Raw genomic sequence first — 13,862 nt, forward strand, 5'->3', positions numbered from 1 at the left:
GTGTTGTCTGGACCTTGGCTTGGAGGCTTTTGAAATTTTCTATTTGATGGTAGAATTTTAAAAGATAGGATTTCAGGCTTGGGAGGGGGGAGTATTAATAACTTTTCTAAATAAAGCATGCTTTGGAAATTTTAATCCTTCCCTTTATACAATCCTAGTGAGGCTTTAATATTTCTTACTTTGTTGTCTCAGAAAGTTACTGTCTCCAAAATGGATATGAGTCACAGCACAGTGCCTTACTGTGCACAGAGACACACCAAGTGGGTGTGTTCAAAGCTGGGTTCAAAGCTCCATTTGCGGTTTGTGAACATTGCCTCCCCTCCCAGTGTCCACCCTGCCCTCATCCTATTCCCCGGTGCCTCAGGGATAACCGTCTCCGTATAAATGTGCCTTAGGAAATATTTTGTAAGTTTTTATTTTTGAAAGCCACGTGCATTGCTAAGCTTGGAATCAGTGCCCCTATAGTCATTCGTACAACTGCACTAGATTTCAACGAAAATGTCATCCATAGTGGAACTAGGTGTGTGTACCATAGTGTATAACTTACCTGGCAAAGGGCAAGTAACAGGAAAGGGAGGTATCCAAGCAGTGGCTCAGAGAGTGGTAGAGAGATAGAGAAAGAGAGGAAGAGCAGGAGGAGGAGAGACAGGGAGAGAGCGGGAGAGATGCTCTGTAGAGAAAAGGATGATAATACAAAGCATAATTAAAAATGGGATTTGCTTCGTTTTGAATTTGAAGAGAAAATGTTCCTAATAAAACAGGTTTGCACGTGCTGAACTTGGTAGCCTGCCCTTCTCCATATAAAGCATCTGAAAATCCCCATGGTTGGGGGGGTGGCTTGTCATTGCTAGTTAGTTATTATTTGTTTTTTACTAATGACTTGGAGGGGGGACTCCCCTGCCACATTCGGACAGTGGTTCCTTCCACCAACAGGAAGATTTCAGGATAGTGGAGAAGGATGCCCTCACACATAGATATTTATAAATGTCCCCCCTTTTCAGGTCTGTCCTCCCTGAGCAACTTCTGATCGCAGTTGGCTTACCATTAATTCCACCTGCAGAGAGAGAATGTGTCAGACCTTTCGTCTCCAGTATTTTGACCCTGTGTGACAGTTGTAATTCTTAGTTGTAAACTAATTAATCTGATTTGATACATTAAAAACATGGGCAATCTAAAACAATTTTATTGGGAACAAAGCTTCTCAGGATCCATTTCCTATAGGTGACCTCAAACACGGTCATTCATTTTTCTAGATAAAATTTCTTTTTTACATTTTTTTAAATGGAAAAAAAAAACCCGAAAGATTTTAGTAGTATTGAGATGGGATGGGAGGGAACTACGCCTACTTCCTTAGCACATCAACTATTTTATTTTTGCCTCCCAATTCCAGTCCAAGTGCACGATAATTCTATTGGCTGCCTCAATAGGACACGTAGCAATTCATATTCTGGTATGCTCCCTTAAGCTAGTAGCAGAAATGCATTTCTCTGTTTATCAATAGTCTTCCTGATTCAGTGTGCCTCTTAACAGCAAAATTGGGTCAATGGGGTGGATACCTCACTTCTAGAATAACACTTTGCCATATATTCCTTGAAAATCACAGAACCTTTAGCAGGCCTCTGCTTGGTATGGAATTGTATTGTAGCGAAATGATTTATGCTGGAGTGGTCGCCAGCTGACATCTACCAGAAGCCTTCCTTGTTCTCCAAAAGGCTTTCCTCTGGGGGTGGGGGTGCCAACGCTGCAATTGTGCCTCCCAGCAGCTGAAAATGAAAACAAGCAAAGCCGTATTATTTTACAATTGTTAGCATTCAAAAGAAAATTTCAAAATGCCTGAAAAGCCAGACAAAGCTACAGATGTCCACTCTTTCCCAGTCCACACCCAAAATGGTAAACCTGTTCTGAACTGATGAGAACAGGATACTCTAGTCTTCTTTCAGTATGGAAGGACAGACTGCCCTTCCCCCCGCCCCCGCTTGGAGGGGAAAAAAAAAAAAAAAAAAAAAAAAAAAACCACAGCAGTGCCGTCCAACAAAAGGCGAACGTTTCAAAAACATGATGATTCAAAGTTGAGTCTCTGTTTGGGCGCCCTGCTCTGGGCTGCCCTTTTTTTTTTTTTTTTTTTTTCCCCAGGGACATTTTGCCTTCCCAAAGGGAAGCAGCTTAGAAATTCCCTGTTCAAATAGGGAACGTGCTTAGTAATAAATTCCCCGGGACTGAAAATCGAGGCATTTTGGAAGAGAAGAGTAAACTTGGAAAACTTTGAGTAGATGTTAACATCTTGATGTATAGCTAATTCCTTCAACTGCTGAGCAGATAAGGTGAGATTATTTAATGGAATGAGGATTTTATTTTTCAGATGAAAATGAGAGCCTCACAGTAAACTCTGAGGTATGGGGTATGAACTCAAAGTCTTGTCATGTGTTGTGTGCTTTGAAATATTTTGGGAAAATGATGTACTGCCTCTTTATCATGGCAATTAAAACGTCATTTGATCCAGTAATATCTTGGCGGTACCAATTTCCCTTTGTTTTTGTCAAATTTATTAGAATGTGGTTAAGGAAGTCAAGAACGTGTTTATATCCTTAACCTTTTACAATAAAGGAAGCTCAAAACTTTGTGTTCTAAAGACGCTGAGGACCAGCAGCATTTAAAAAAAAAAAACAAATTCTCCTCTTCCCCACCCTTCAGAGACTTTTCTGAAACCTGTAATAAATGTCTTTAAAGGAATTTCAAAGTAATGCTGGATGGTTATAGCACTTTTCTTCCTTGAACTTCCACTGTGGTAACCTTGGGTGCCTTCATTAAGAACTGACTGCTAGAAATTTGTACCTTTTAAACTTTGGACCTGTTTCACCAGTTTCCCTCAGCCCCCTGGCCTTCCAGCTCTGGCAACTACCAGTCTGGGCTCTGTATCTATGAATTTGGTGTTTTGTTTATTTGCTTGTTTAGATTCCACCTATGAGAGCATTTGTCTTTCTCTGACTTAACGTCACTTAGCATAATGCCCTCGGGGTCCATCCTTGTTGTCACGAATGGCAAGATTTCCGCCTATCTTACAGCCGAGTAATACTCCACTGCATATATACACCACATATATTTTTTTAAGATTTTACTTATTTATTTGACAGAGAGCGAGATCACAAGTAGGCAGAGAGGCAGGCAGAGAGAGAGGGGGAAGGCAGGCAGAGAGAGAGGGGGAAGCATGAGGGGGAAGCTGAGCAGAGAGCCCGATGCGGAGCTCGATCCCAGGACCCTGAGATCATGACCTGAGCCGAAGGCAGAGGCTTTAACCCACTGAGCCACCCAGGCACCCCACACACCACATATTCTTTCTCTGTTTATTTACCTGTGGACACTTAAGGTTGCTTCTGTGTCTTTTCTATCGTACAGAATGCTGCCTTGAAAATGGGGGTACATTTATCTTCTTGAATGAATGTTCTCCTCTTCTTTGGGTAAATACCCAGAGTTGGAATTGCTAGATCACATGGTGGCTCCATTTTTAATTGTTTGAGGACCCTCCGTACTGATTTCCAGCGTGGCCGCCCTAATGAGCATTGCCACCAGCAGTGTGCAAGGTTTCCCTCTTCTCCACACTTTCCTCAACACTTGTTATTTCTTGTCTTTTTGGTAATAGCCATTCTAACACATGTGAGTTTGATAGCTCATTTTATTTTTGATTTGCATTTCCCTGATGATGCGTGATGTCTAACAACTTCTCATGTGTCTGTTGGCCATCTCTCTGTCTTCTTTGGAGAAATGTCTGTTCAGATCCTGTGCCCATTTTGTAATAGGATTGTGTGAGGTTTTGCTATTGAGTCATCTGAGTTCTTTATATCTTTTGGATATTAACACTTTATCAGATACATAACTCGCAAGTATTATCTTCCATTTAGTAGCTTGCTTTCCATTTTGTTGATGATTCCCCTTGTTGTGCAGGAGTTTTTTGTTTTGTTTTGTTTTGTTTTTTTATTTTATTCATTATTTGTCAGAGAGAGAAGAGAGCAGAGGGAAAGGGAGAAGCAGGCTCCCTGCTGAGCAAAGAGCCCAAATGTGGGGCTCGATCCCACAACCCTGGGATCATGACCTGAGCTGAAGGCAAACGCTTAACCAACTGAGCCATCCAGGTGCCTGAGCGTTTTATTATTATGTTGTCCCAATTGTTTGTTTTTTGAAGCTGACGGATTTTTTAAATGAAGTCAGTCAGCTAAGATGCCACCTATGTGCAAAGTTGGTAGATTCTAATGGGATTTGAGCCCTTTCTCCTTTTAAGGCAGTTAACACCTAAAGTTAGGAGTCCAAAGAATGAATAAGGACTTTTCATAGACCCGTCTTACATCCATGGCCACCAGCTTCAGCTTATATATGTGCAAAATGACATACCTTTGGACTGGTTTCCTTGGTTTTTAACTCTATTTTAACCTCTGTTGGAGAGCCTGTGAGCATGTAAAACTTCTCTTGGTGCTTTTTCTCAGAGCTGGGGTCTGCCGAGTTACTCTTATAACTCAGATTCAAGAGACTTTATTTTGGCCCCATCCAGGCACGTGTGCTGTTTTGGTTAGGATGCCATAACTAGGGAAATCCGACTTGATGGTAGTTGGAGAGGTTGGCTTCTTCTGAGGAGGGAATAAGAGAATTTTCCCACAGGAGTTCATGCCAGCTTTGGACATGCTGATTGTTAGAGGATAATCCCTGTTGAACAGGAAGAGAAGATGGTATCTGTTGCATTGTTCCTGGAGAAAGCGCTCATGAGAGGGGACTGTGATGGCTAGGCATGGAGATAGGGCCAGGATCTGCCCGCGTGCTTCCCTCCCCTTGATCTGCATGAAGTGGCTGCTAGGTGGGCAAAAAGAAGGTGGTTTCAGAGGGGGCTACGGAGTCATAGAAAAATACGAGAGCTAGACGGAAACTTCTGGGTCTTCTGGTCCAGACAGTGGTGTCAGAACTAGCTCTTAGCAGTTGTGAGAGCCCGTTGGTACGTTTTTGGGAATTCCGTGTGCCAGTGGTAAAAACATAAACATCATTAAAATGAAATTCTCTAAATTTAGAGGTAAGTACCTTATATTAAAAACAAAGGTAATAAAAACTCAAAACCCATTACTCATGCCTGGAAAATTTCCTGATTATTTGACTCTACTCTCATCCATGCCCCTTAAATAACCCTGGGGTTATTTAAGGTTACCGTATGTGTAGGAGATATGTTGTCAGGACACTAGCTTGAAATCAGACCCAGGGAAGCTATCTGGAGTGCAGCAAGACAAGTTTGGGTTGGAGTGGTGGCCAGCTGACATCGATGGGAAGCCTCATTCTTTAAAAGATTTCCTTTGAGAGTGTTGCCAGGGCTCCAGCAAATGCTACAAATGAAGGCTTCTTCCTTCCAGAAAGCCAGTGATTAAACATTTCAGCTGCACTCCCCTGGGCTCAGCCCACTCACTTTTGTACATGAGACGGGGCTGCAGAGATGAACAGACCCTTGTCCAAAGGCCTGCAGCCAAGACCCGAGGATGCCTGTCTGGGTGCTCTCCCTTACACCGCCGGCGGTGTGCGTAGTGAAAGGGGCGAGGAGGGTGAGGAGTCAGGTTTAGCTGTGAACATTCAGCTCCCAGGTTCCTCTGTCACCATGGAAAACACTATGGGGACCAGGTAACAAATGAGTAACACAGAAATCCTGTGGAGAAAGAAGCTTCACAGAAATCAGAAGCAGTTGCCAGAGGAGTGCTAGTCTGCTCCTGGCTGCTCTATAAGGGGGACGAGGTGGTAGAGCCCAGATGCTGAAATCTGTCCCCAGTGTGTGGTGATGAAATGATTGAATGGAAGAATGATTAAAGCATGGAACACTTATCACCACCTGGTATTAGGTTATGAATGTGTTTGCTGATTTATTTCCTATCTCCTCCGTAAGAATGTAAGCTCCATGCGGGCAGGGACTTTGTCTTATGTGTCGTTGTACACCCAGCTCCCAGCATGGTGCCTGGCACAGAAAGGGGCTCCATAAATATTTTTGAAGGAACGAATGAACGAACTGGTCCTGCCAGCTCTTAGCATTGTATAGCTCCATCCCCGGGGGACATTTTGCCCAGGTGATGGTGGCTGGTGGCGCCCGGCCCAGGGGGCGTGTTCGTTTGCTGTGTATCAGGCTGTCAGATTCTCAGTGACCATCGTTTGTCTTTCTTTGTAGATGACGGAGGGCCGTCGATGTCAAGTACATCTTCTTGATGACAGGAAGCTGGAACTGCTAGTACAGGTAACTGATTTTGGCCAACGTTCTAAGTTTCTTCCGAGGCTGATGTGGTTCGGACTTCAATTCAGCCAATGGGTGGGGAGAGGATAGAAGTGGTTTTTAAATGGGTATCTGGTAGAATCTAGGAGAGAAGGGCGGCACACCATGGTATTTTTGTGCTTGTGAGCGCTATTTTCATTCTGTTTCTTTGTACACCACGCCTAAGGCATTCAAGGCCAGATGTATATCTAACCTATTGTTGCAAAGCTCTAGAAAAGGAAATTCCGCAGCTGCCATCAGCAATTTCTACTTGCAGGAGCTAAATGGAATATAATGTAAATGACTCTTGCCGCAACTGTAACTGATGCACGTCTTCCCTACTCAGAGAGGGCTGGAAAACCATTTGCTTTTTCCAAGTGAATCCTTCATAGGTGTGGGAAAGAAGAGGCAATCTCCTGGCTCTGGCTCCCTTCCAGGGGCAACATAACCCCCATCCCACGTGTCCACAATGTATCACTCTTGAATACCTATGTCTCTGTGGACACTCCGGAGATCCGTCAGTCCATCTACAAACTTTGCACCCACCCATCGGAGTTAGAGAAATCAGAGCAGTATTAGAATCACAGACTCTGGCCTTGTTTAACTTGTTCTCAAAAGAAATCATCATTATACCTAGAGCTCCAAAGAATCACAAAGTTGCCCAACTTGATTTAAAGACCTTAATTCCAAATCTGTTGTTTGACTCCAAGTTTTAGAACTATATTTGCTTGAAATTCTCGAACGTCTATCAAATTCTTAGAGCAGTGCCCCTCATTATCCAGAACATTTTGCCAAACAATATGTAATTTATCACTAGGTTGAAATAACACCTTCATGCTCATTCACTGGTGGGGGCGGGGGGGGGGGTGATACTGCCACAATGGGAAGATTTGCGTAGAAATACTCTAATGTCACGTTCCCTTGTACATACTGCTTGGATTTGAAAATATTTGAATTGCTAATAACTTAGGAGTTAATACTTTCAATTAGCTTTAAATTATAAAAGCAATGTAGGAAACAGAAAGTAGGAAAAAGCTCATAATCACAGCCCACTCATTTACCTACTAGTCTCATTTCAGCACATTTCTTTCCAGCATTTTTCAGATTTCTATTTCTTATGTGGTTGTAAATGTAATGTGTGTAATTCTATTTTATTTTTCCATCTAACATTGTCTTTCATTGGCAGTTCCCAAGTTACTGTAAGTTCATCTTTGTTAATATCAGCATAAATTACAAAAATGGACATACCATTATTATCTAATGGTTCACTCATTTGGGCACTTTTAAGGCTTTTTTTGGTTTGTTTAATAGTTTTTCTGCTATTACCAGTAAACACTGTCATTAATTTACCCACGAGTGCAGAAGTCTTCAATGTTTTGGATTATGTTCTTATTAGGCTTGATTCCAAGACTTACAGTCTTATTAGAAGTCAAACTTGTGGTTTGGATTTGGGGGGTGAGGTGAGGCAGGAGACAATTGTAAAGTGAGCGAGATCTCATCCGCAAAATCACGGACAAAGCACTTAGAGCTTTCAGTTGTTTAGAATCAGCGTAAAGAGTTTATAGGAGAGTGGTCCAGTGTTTTTTAGATGCTTTTTTAAAAAATATATATATATCAACACTTAGAGGCTTAGAAAGCAGCCACTCTCTGAAACAGGAAATGGAACCTCAAGTGGCAGTGAAGTTATGGTCTGTCAGCCAGCCTTCCCCGGGAAGAGGTGAACCAGGGCATTGGAAGTGAACTTGAATCGCAGAAAAGGTATTTAGTTACTACTATATGTGCCTTTGGAAGGCTCGTCCTCAGTCCTTCACAATCCAGAAGATGTTGAATTAGGGCAAGCAAGAGAAGACCTATTCTGCCCACCCCCTGCAGAACACACGTCATGTGTTACTCCCTCTTTCTAGAACTCTGTTTCCTGCGCCGGCATCCCTGTGCCTGTGGCTGGTTTCTGCTAAGCCTCCATTTCACAGCCTAGAAGATACTCTTCCCCCCATATTCTCCCTGCCTGCGCGTTCTCCCCCACAGTCCCCCTTCACCCTTCACGGCGCTATCACAGCTCAGTGTCACAGCTCACTGTCCCTGCCTCTTTACTCTGTTGCCCAGAGCCGCCAACGGTTTGAGGGCAGGGTCTCCATCATGATCCCCTTGTATCCCCAGCACCCAGCCCAATGCCTGGCACAAATGTCACTAAACAAATCCTTTTGGAATGAAAAAAAGGGCTAATCCTAAAATGCCTTGGTATTATTTCCCCAAAGGACTTTTTGTCGTAGAACCAATTGCTTGGCAGGGGATTTTGTTGAGCACAAAAACACTATAGATAAAAAAAAGGGGAACACTTCTGAAGTCCTTTGGGCATGATTACAAAGCAGACTTCAGCAAAACATAGAGGAGCAAGGTTAAAACTATTGGACAAACACCAAGTTAAACATGACTTTTCTTTCTCCTCTACAAAGTTCCCTTGTCCTGGATTACGTTCTTTCGACAAAACCCTTTCTAAAGGGAATCCCTCTCCTTGGGTTCATTTGGACCCATGCTAGGTTCTTCATAGAACAAAGCATTTGGATCCCATACTTCTCTTTTTGATACCGTAAATCTACAGAGTGACAACCTGGCAGATTCATTTACTCTTGAGTCACCCAAGGACAGGAGGTGCAGACGGTTTTGCTGGTGTTGCCATGAAGCACAATTTCAGAGTATTCGTAACAAGCCTGAGATGAAGAAACGCCCTTCTCAGTCTTGCAATCTGGAGATGCGGAGTTGGGGTGGGGTAGGTGTGGACCTGACAAGGTTTGGAAGACGGAGAGGCAGGTTGGGAGGAAGTGTTTCTCTCCCACAGAGGGGCAAGCGGGTTTACTCAAGGGTGGCTGCAATTTGAAATAGTGGCAGAGGTGGGACATCGAGTGTTTCAGCCGCTGTTAGGGTAAGAGCTGCATCGAAGGCTACACCTCGCGAAACACCGACAGCCTGAAAGAGGACCAAGACGGCCTGGAGTCAGCAGCTAACAAGGATTCCCTCCCACCAGAAGGATTCTGGTGACCAGACACCCACACAGACCATTTTCTCCTATGTAGACCTGGTCCCTGTGACTATAGCATTTCCCTTTTTTGGGTTAGAGAGCAAAATGGCCATAATCCCAACATTTAATGCTTACAAAGCCCTTTGAGATGATTGAGCAGAATCTGTGCTTCCAAATCCCTGATTGCCCTGAGTAAATCCCACGTCACCCCTACAGGGGAAAGGGCAAAGGTCAAGCATGCACATACTGGGATTGGATATTTGAAAAGTTCATCTCAAAATCCACAGCCAGGTCCCCAGTACCCACAGCATTACCACGTGACTCCATAGTCCTTAAATTCCACTTAAGGACAGCAGGAACGATGATGTGAGCTTTCTACAACAAAACCAAGCCTCCACATCCTCTGTCACCAATGTGTGACAGGGTCCAGGCACATCACCCTCCCATCCAGCCTGGAGATGGTGTCATTTGCCCTGTCACCCAAAATTGTTTCAACCAATTCGAAATGTACTCGAAAAAGCCTGCATCAGAATGACAGAGTCTGCCATCATGCATGTCTCTCTGTCAGCCACTTCCTGATGCTTCAGTAGCCAGCTAAGAGGGTGTCTTGAATGTTTTGTAGTAAAATCCTCAAGTCTTAGCTTCATATGGCTATTCCTTTAAAGTTAATTTCTCCATTTTTTTCCCCCTGAATATTTAGGTGAGCATTTTGAAAGCCAAGGAAGGAAAATGTGCCTTAGCCTTAGTGAGAACAATTTAAATAAGACGGGGAAGAATTTCCGGACAGTGGGGGTCAGTAGACGGAGTCCCGGAAGCCATTAATAAGGAAGGAGGATCCCAGGCTCTTTCTCTTGAATTTCTTAAAAATAGAATAGATTTTCACTTGATTGGAATGGCTGAGGTGTGGCTCTTCCTTATTAGGTTCTCTTGAGGCTTATGACATTACGTGGCCTCCTTTCTCACAGGAAGACATGCCAGGACAGGGAAAACAGACGTGGGCCTTCTCATTTCAGGGCTTTGCCCAAACCCCATAGATGAGTAGGTGTTATGCTCTGTTGGCAGGAATTCTTCACTCTGATGATAGAGCTTTACAAATTGGAATTCTCTCCAGCCCCACGACTGCCTCAACGATCCCCACTTTATGTTTTGTTTGGGAAGCTGCCCCGTGATGTCACTAACATCCTTGGACCGTTGGGTCTGACCCAGTCTTTCAGTGGCCATTGGCAGCCCTTTCAACACCATCCACTTATGTGAAAATAGAGGAACAGAGTGCCCTGTGATTCTGAGAAGTGGCTCAAACCTCAGCTTTTTTCCAGGAGAATGAGAAATCATAGCTGGGTTATTGTTGTACATGACACGGTGTCCCTAATTCTGAGAAAGCCAGTGGGACAGAAACATTAGGAAGGATCTAAAGCTGGACTCTGTCATGCAATGGGAGGTTTGAAATGTGGGCAGTCCACACGGACCCGAAGTGTAAAATACACACCCAGTTCTGAAGGTTTCCTCTGAAAACAAAAAGTAAAACATCTTCTTAAGGATTTTTATATTGATGATTCCATGTTGAAAATGGAATATTTGGGGGGTATAATAATTAGGTTAAAGAAAATATGTCCGTGAAAATAGTCACATCTTGTTTAATAGGACTACTTCATATTGGGTTCATGTTTATGGCTGACATTTTATTTCTGTTGGACAGCTATCTGTAAAGAGTAGAGAGAAGATCATTTAACAAGAGAAAAGATTGTGGACACAGTCAGATTACCCGGATCAATGCTGGATGTCCTCCGCAAGAATGATCACATTTTATAGTTCCTTATAGAATGTCACTGGGGCTTATTTATCTAATTTTTATGTTGACTGTGTAAAGTCAGTGATAATTCAGATGAAAAAACAAATTCAGGAAGGTCAGATAACTCGCTTGAGGTCACATAGTAGTAGTAGTAGTCTATGCAGCTTGAACACAGAGTACGTCCTGACCTCCTTGCACTGCACTGTAGTAAATATATATAATAAAGACCTGGGACATGGGAGAGTTCCCCTGTAACGTGGCCACTGTGCTGACCCCCAGCACCAGCCTCGGAAATGACTGGAATTAGAGGCTCTGACCCCCATCTCAAGTCTGGAACCGAAGATGGGCTTACCCAGGTCATTTCATGTCTTAGAGCTGAGCTGCTCATTTGTCTGGTGAAGATCTGAGCATGGACACACATGCTGACGGATTTCCACATCATGTGTCCGCCTCCAGGCATCAGGTGTGGAAGAAACAAGCCACAGCAGATAGAACCTTCTGATCATTTCTCTGTCTGACAACCGTGCTGGTGATACTCCCTCTTAGAGGTTCAGTAAGTTGCTATGGTCCTTGAGTCAAGCAGCATGGAGGACAAAGTGAATATTCTGGCCTATAATGGGCTTAAAAAAAAAACAACTATAAAAAGTCTGTGCTACTAGAATAAATAGTGCTACTAGAATAAATGAGCAGACTGGGGTTCTCTGTGTGTGTGTGCACACCCCCACATGCACGCTCACCCTCCCTCCCTCCTCAGCTGCTTCTGTGGATAAGGATGTTCTTCCATTAAAAAAAAAAAAAAAAAAAGAAGGGACTGTTTTCTACCAAGTGAACCAGGAAATCCCCCAAAGCATGTGTGGCCAAGAAAAAAGAAAAAACAAAACAAAGCAAAAAAACCCACAGAGCTGATCCTGTCTGCTTCACTGGGAAGGGTGGTCTGCTTGGCTTGCTGGCCTGCCTGCTGAAGCGTGAGCTGGGTCTGCCATCTGCTCCTGTCTGGTCTGACTTCACCAGGAGGTGCGGGTCAGCCACGTGCGGGGAGCCATGTGCAGGGGCTGGAAACAGACTGAGGGCCTCGGTGGGAGGAACCTTCTGTCCGGGACCTCCCAGTCCACAGGCTGCCTCATGAAACAAGAGCCTCATGAAATGGGCAGCACGCTTTGGGCTGACCTCAAATTTCACCACGATTGCCGTCATCCTTTCTTCTTTGCAAAGCTGGGTCCTGCCCCAAATGAGCCAGACAGATGTCTTTCCGAGCCCTGGGGGTGGCTGGTCATATTTAACATTCTAAAGGCACGTGACGAAGCAAATCAACGTTAAGGTATAGATGAGAGGCAGGTAACACAAGGCTGCCTCTGCATGTAAGCTGGCGTTCATTTAGTGGCATGGCGGAATGAGAAATAGTCCAGAACGCATAGCCTTGTGTGACACAAGCAGCTAGCGAGTCTCCCTCTTGGCAAGGAGGGAGGGACCTGTACATCTCCCTTTGCACCAGCGAGGGCTGTGACCGAGAAATTGGTGAGCTGTGCTCTGGTTGAGAACAAAAGAGACTCTCAGTCTCCCTGTGGGGCAGTGATGGAGGGAGGAGTGTCAGGATCTAGCAGATTGATGCAATCATCCAGGGACTCCCCGCCCCCCCCAACACAAAAGTGCTCACAGCTCCTGGGCCAGACAGCTCATCTGGGCTCGGGATAAGGGGAAGAGGCTGTCTGGGGCGATGGTTGGAGGGGTGGGGGTTGTCCAGGGTCTGGTTGCTGAGCAACAACCCCTTCTCCGTTCCCCTCCCCCACCCGACGCTACCTCTGAACACCCCCCCCACCCCCATTCTCCCAGGATGCTAATTTTAACCAGTTTGAAAATGTATTAGTTGGAGCCATTTGAAATGGCCGATTGGGAGCCAAGTTTGTCCTATAGAAGGGACAATTTCATATGGTTCACACACCACATGGGATCCAGAATGAGGAAAGGAGAGGGAGACGATGCAGCTCCTGGTCTTCTAGGAACAACCCTCCAGAAACTTGATGTTATGTTTTCGCTTTGATGTCACTGCTGAGTTATTTTTTTTTTTCTTTGATCCCTTTACTAAATCATTTCCACATATTCTCCGTAGTAGCCCAGTAGGAGTGTTGGCAGATGAGGACTCTCGGAAGATGGTTGCAAACCAGGGGCTCCTAGTTTTTCATCTCTCTGTTCAAGGGGGATAAGAAAGGTGGAGCAGGGAGAAAAGGGATTAAAACAGATTTAACACACAGTGCGGTTCCTCAAAATGGGAGTAGCTGTGTTTCTAGAGGACAGACACATATACATGCACACACCCCTAAGAAGAGTATGGCTCTGGAGAGAAAAGGGGCCATCTGGAAGGGATGGCGTCACAGGAATCTGGGAATTAGCAAATCTGGGTGTTTTTTGTTTTTTATCCATAACTCACAGATTGGTGTTTGGCTCATTGCTCAATTCAGATCCTTGCTCATTTGGTAAATCTCCATTCGTCTACCAGTGGGCGCTGCAGACCTAAGAGAACCTCCCTTTGGGTCAAGAGGTTCTGTCTAGAGGGGAGAAATTACTCAGGCTGTAAGACTTTTTACATCCAGGGGTGGGGTGGTTCCTCTTCTTCCAGTGGGCTGTGTGTTCTCTTTCCCTCCCTCCTCTGGTTGGGACAGTCGCCTCCTGGGTACAGCTGTGCCAGCAGCACCCTGTCCTCCGTTTTAAGGAGAGCAGATCTGTTCATTCTCGAAGCCCTGCTGCTCCTTGTTCCACCCCTCCTGAAGATGGAAGGAAAGAGGCAAACAGCTCTCCTGAGA

At 44.5% G+C, this 13,862-nt stretch overlaps 1 protein-coding gene across 4 annotated transcripts in view; it reads left to right on the forward strand.

Annotated features, from left to right (window-relative positions):
* Nucleotides 1-13,862, forward strand: part of LOC111155500 (FERM domain containing 4A) — a 307,805-nt gene that overhangs the window by 115,776 nt on the left and 178,167 nt on the right. For all 4 annotated transcript variants that reach the window (XM_022515665.1, XM_022515664.1, XM_022515666.1 and 1 more), the window contains exon 2: nucleotides 6,179-6,244. In XM_022515665.1, the coding sequence (XP_022371373.1) occupies nucleotides 6,179-6,244 (66 nt within the window). The remainder of the gene's footprint in view (nucleotides 1-6,178; nucleotides 6,245-13,862) is intronic.

Source organism: Enhydra lutris, unplaced genomic scaffold (assembly GCF_002288905.1).
Source record: "Enhydra lutris kenyoni isolate GAN:26980312 unplaced genomic scaffold, ASM228890v2 scaffoldscaffold42, whole genome shotgun sequence".
NCBI lineage: Eukaryota > Metazoa > Chordata > Mammalia > Carnivora > Mustelidae > Enhydra > Enhydra lutris.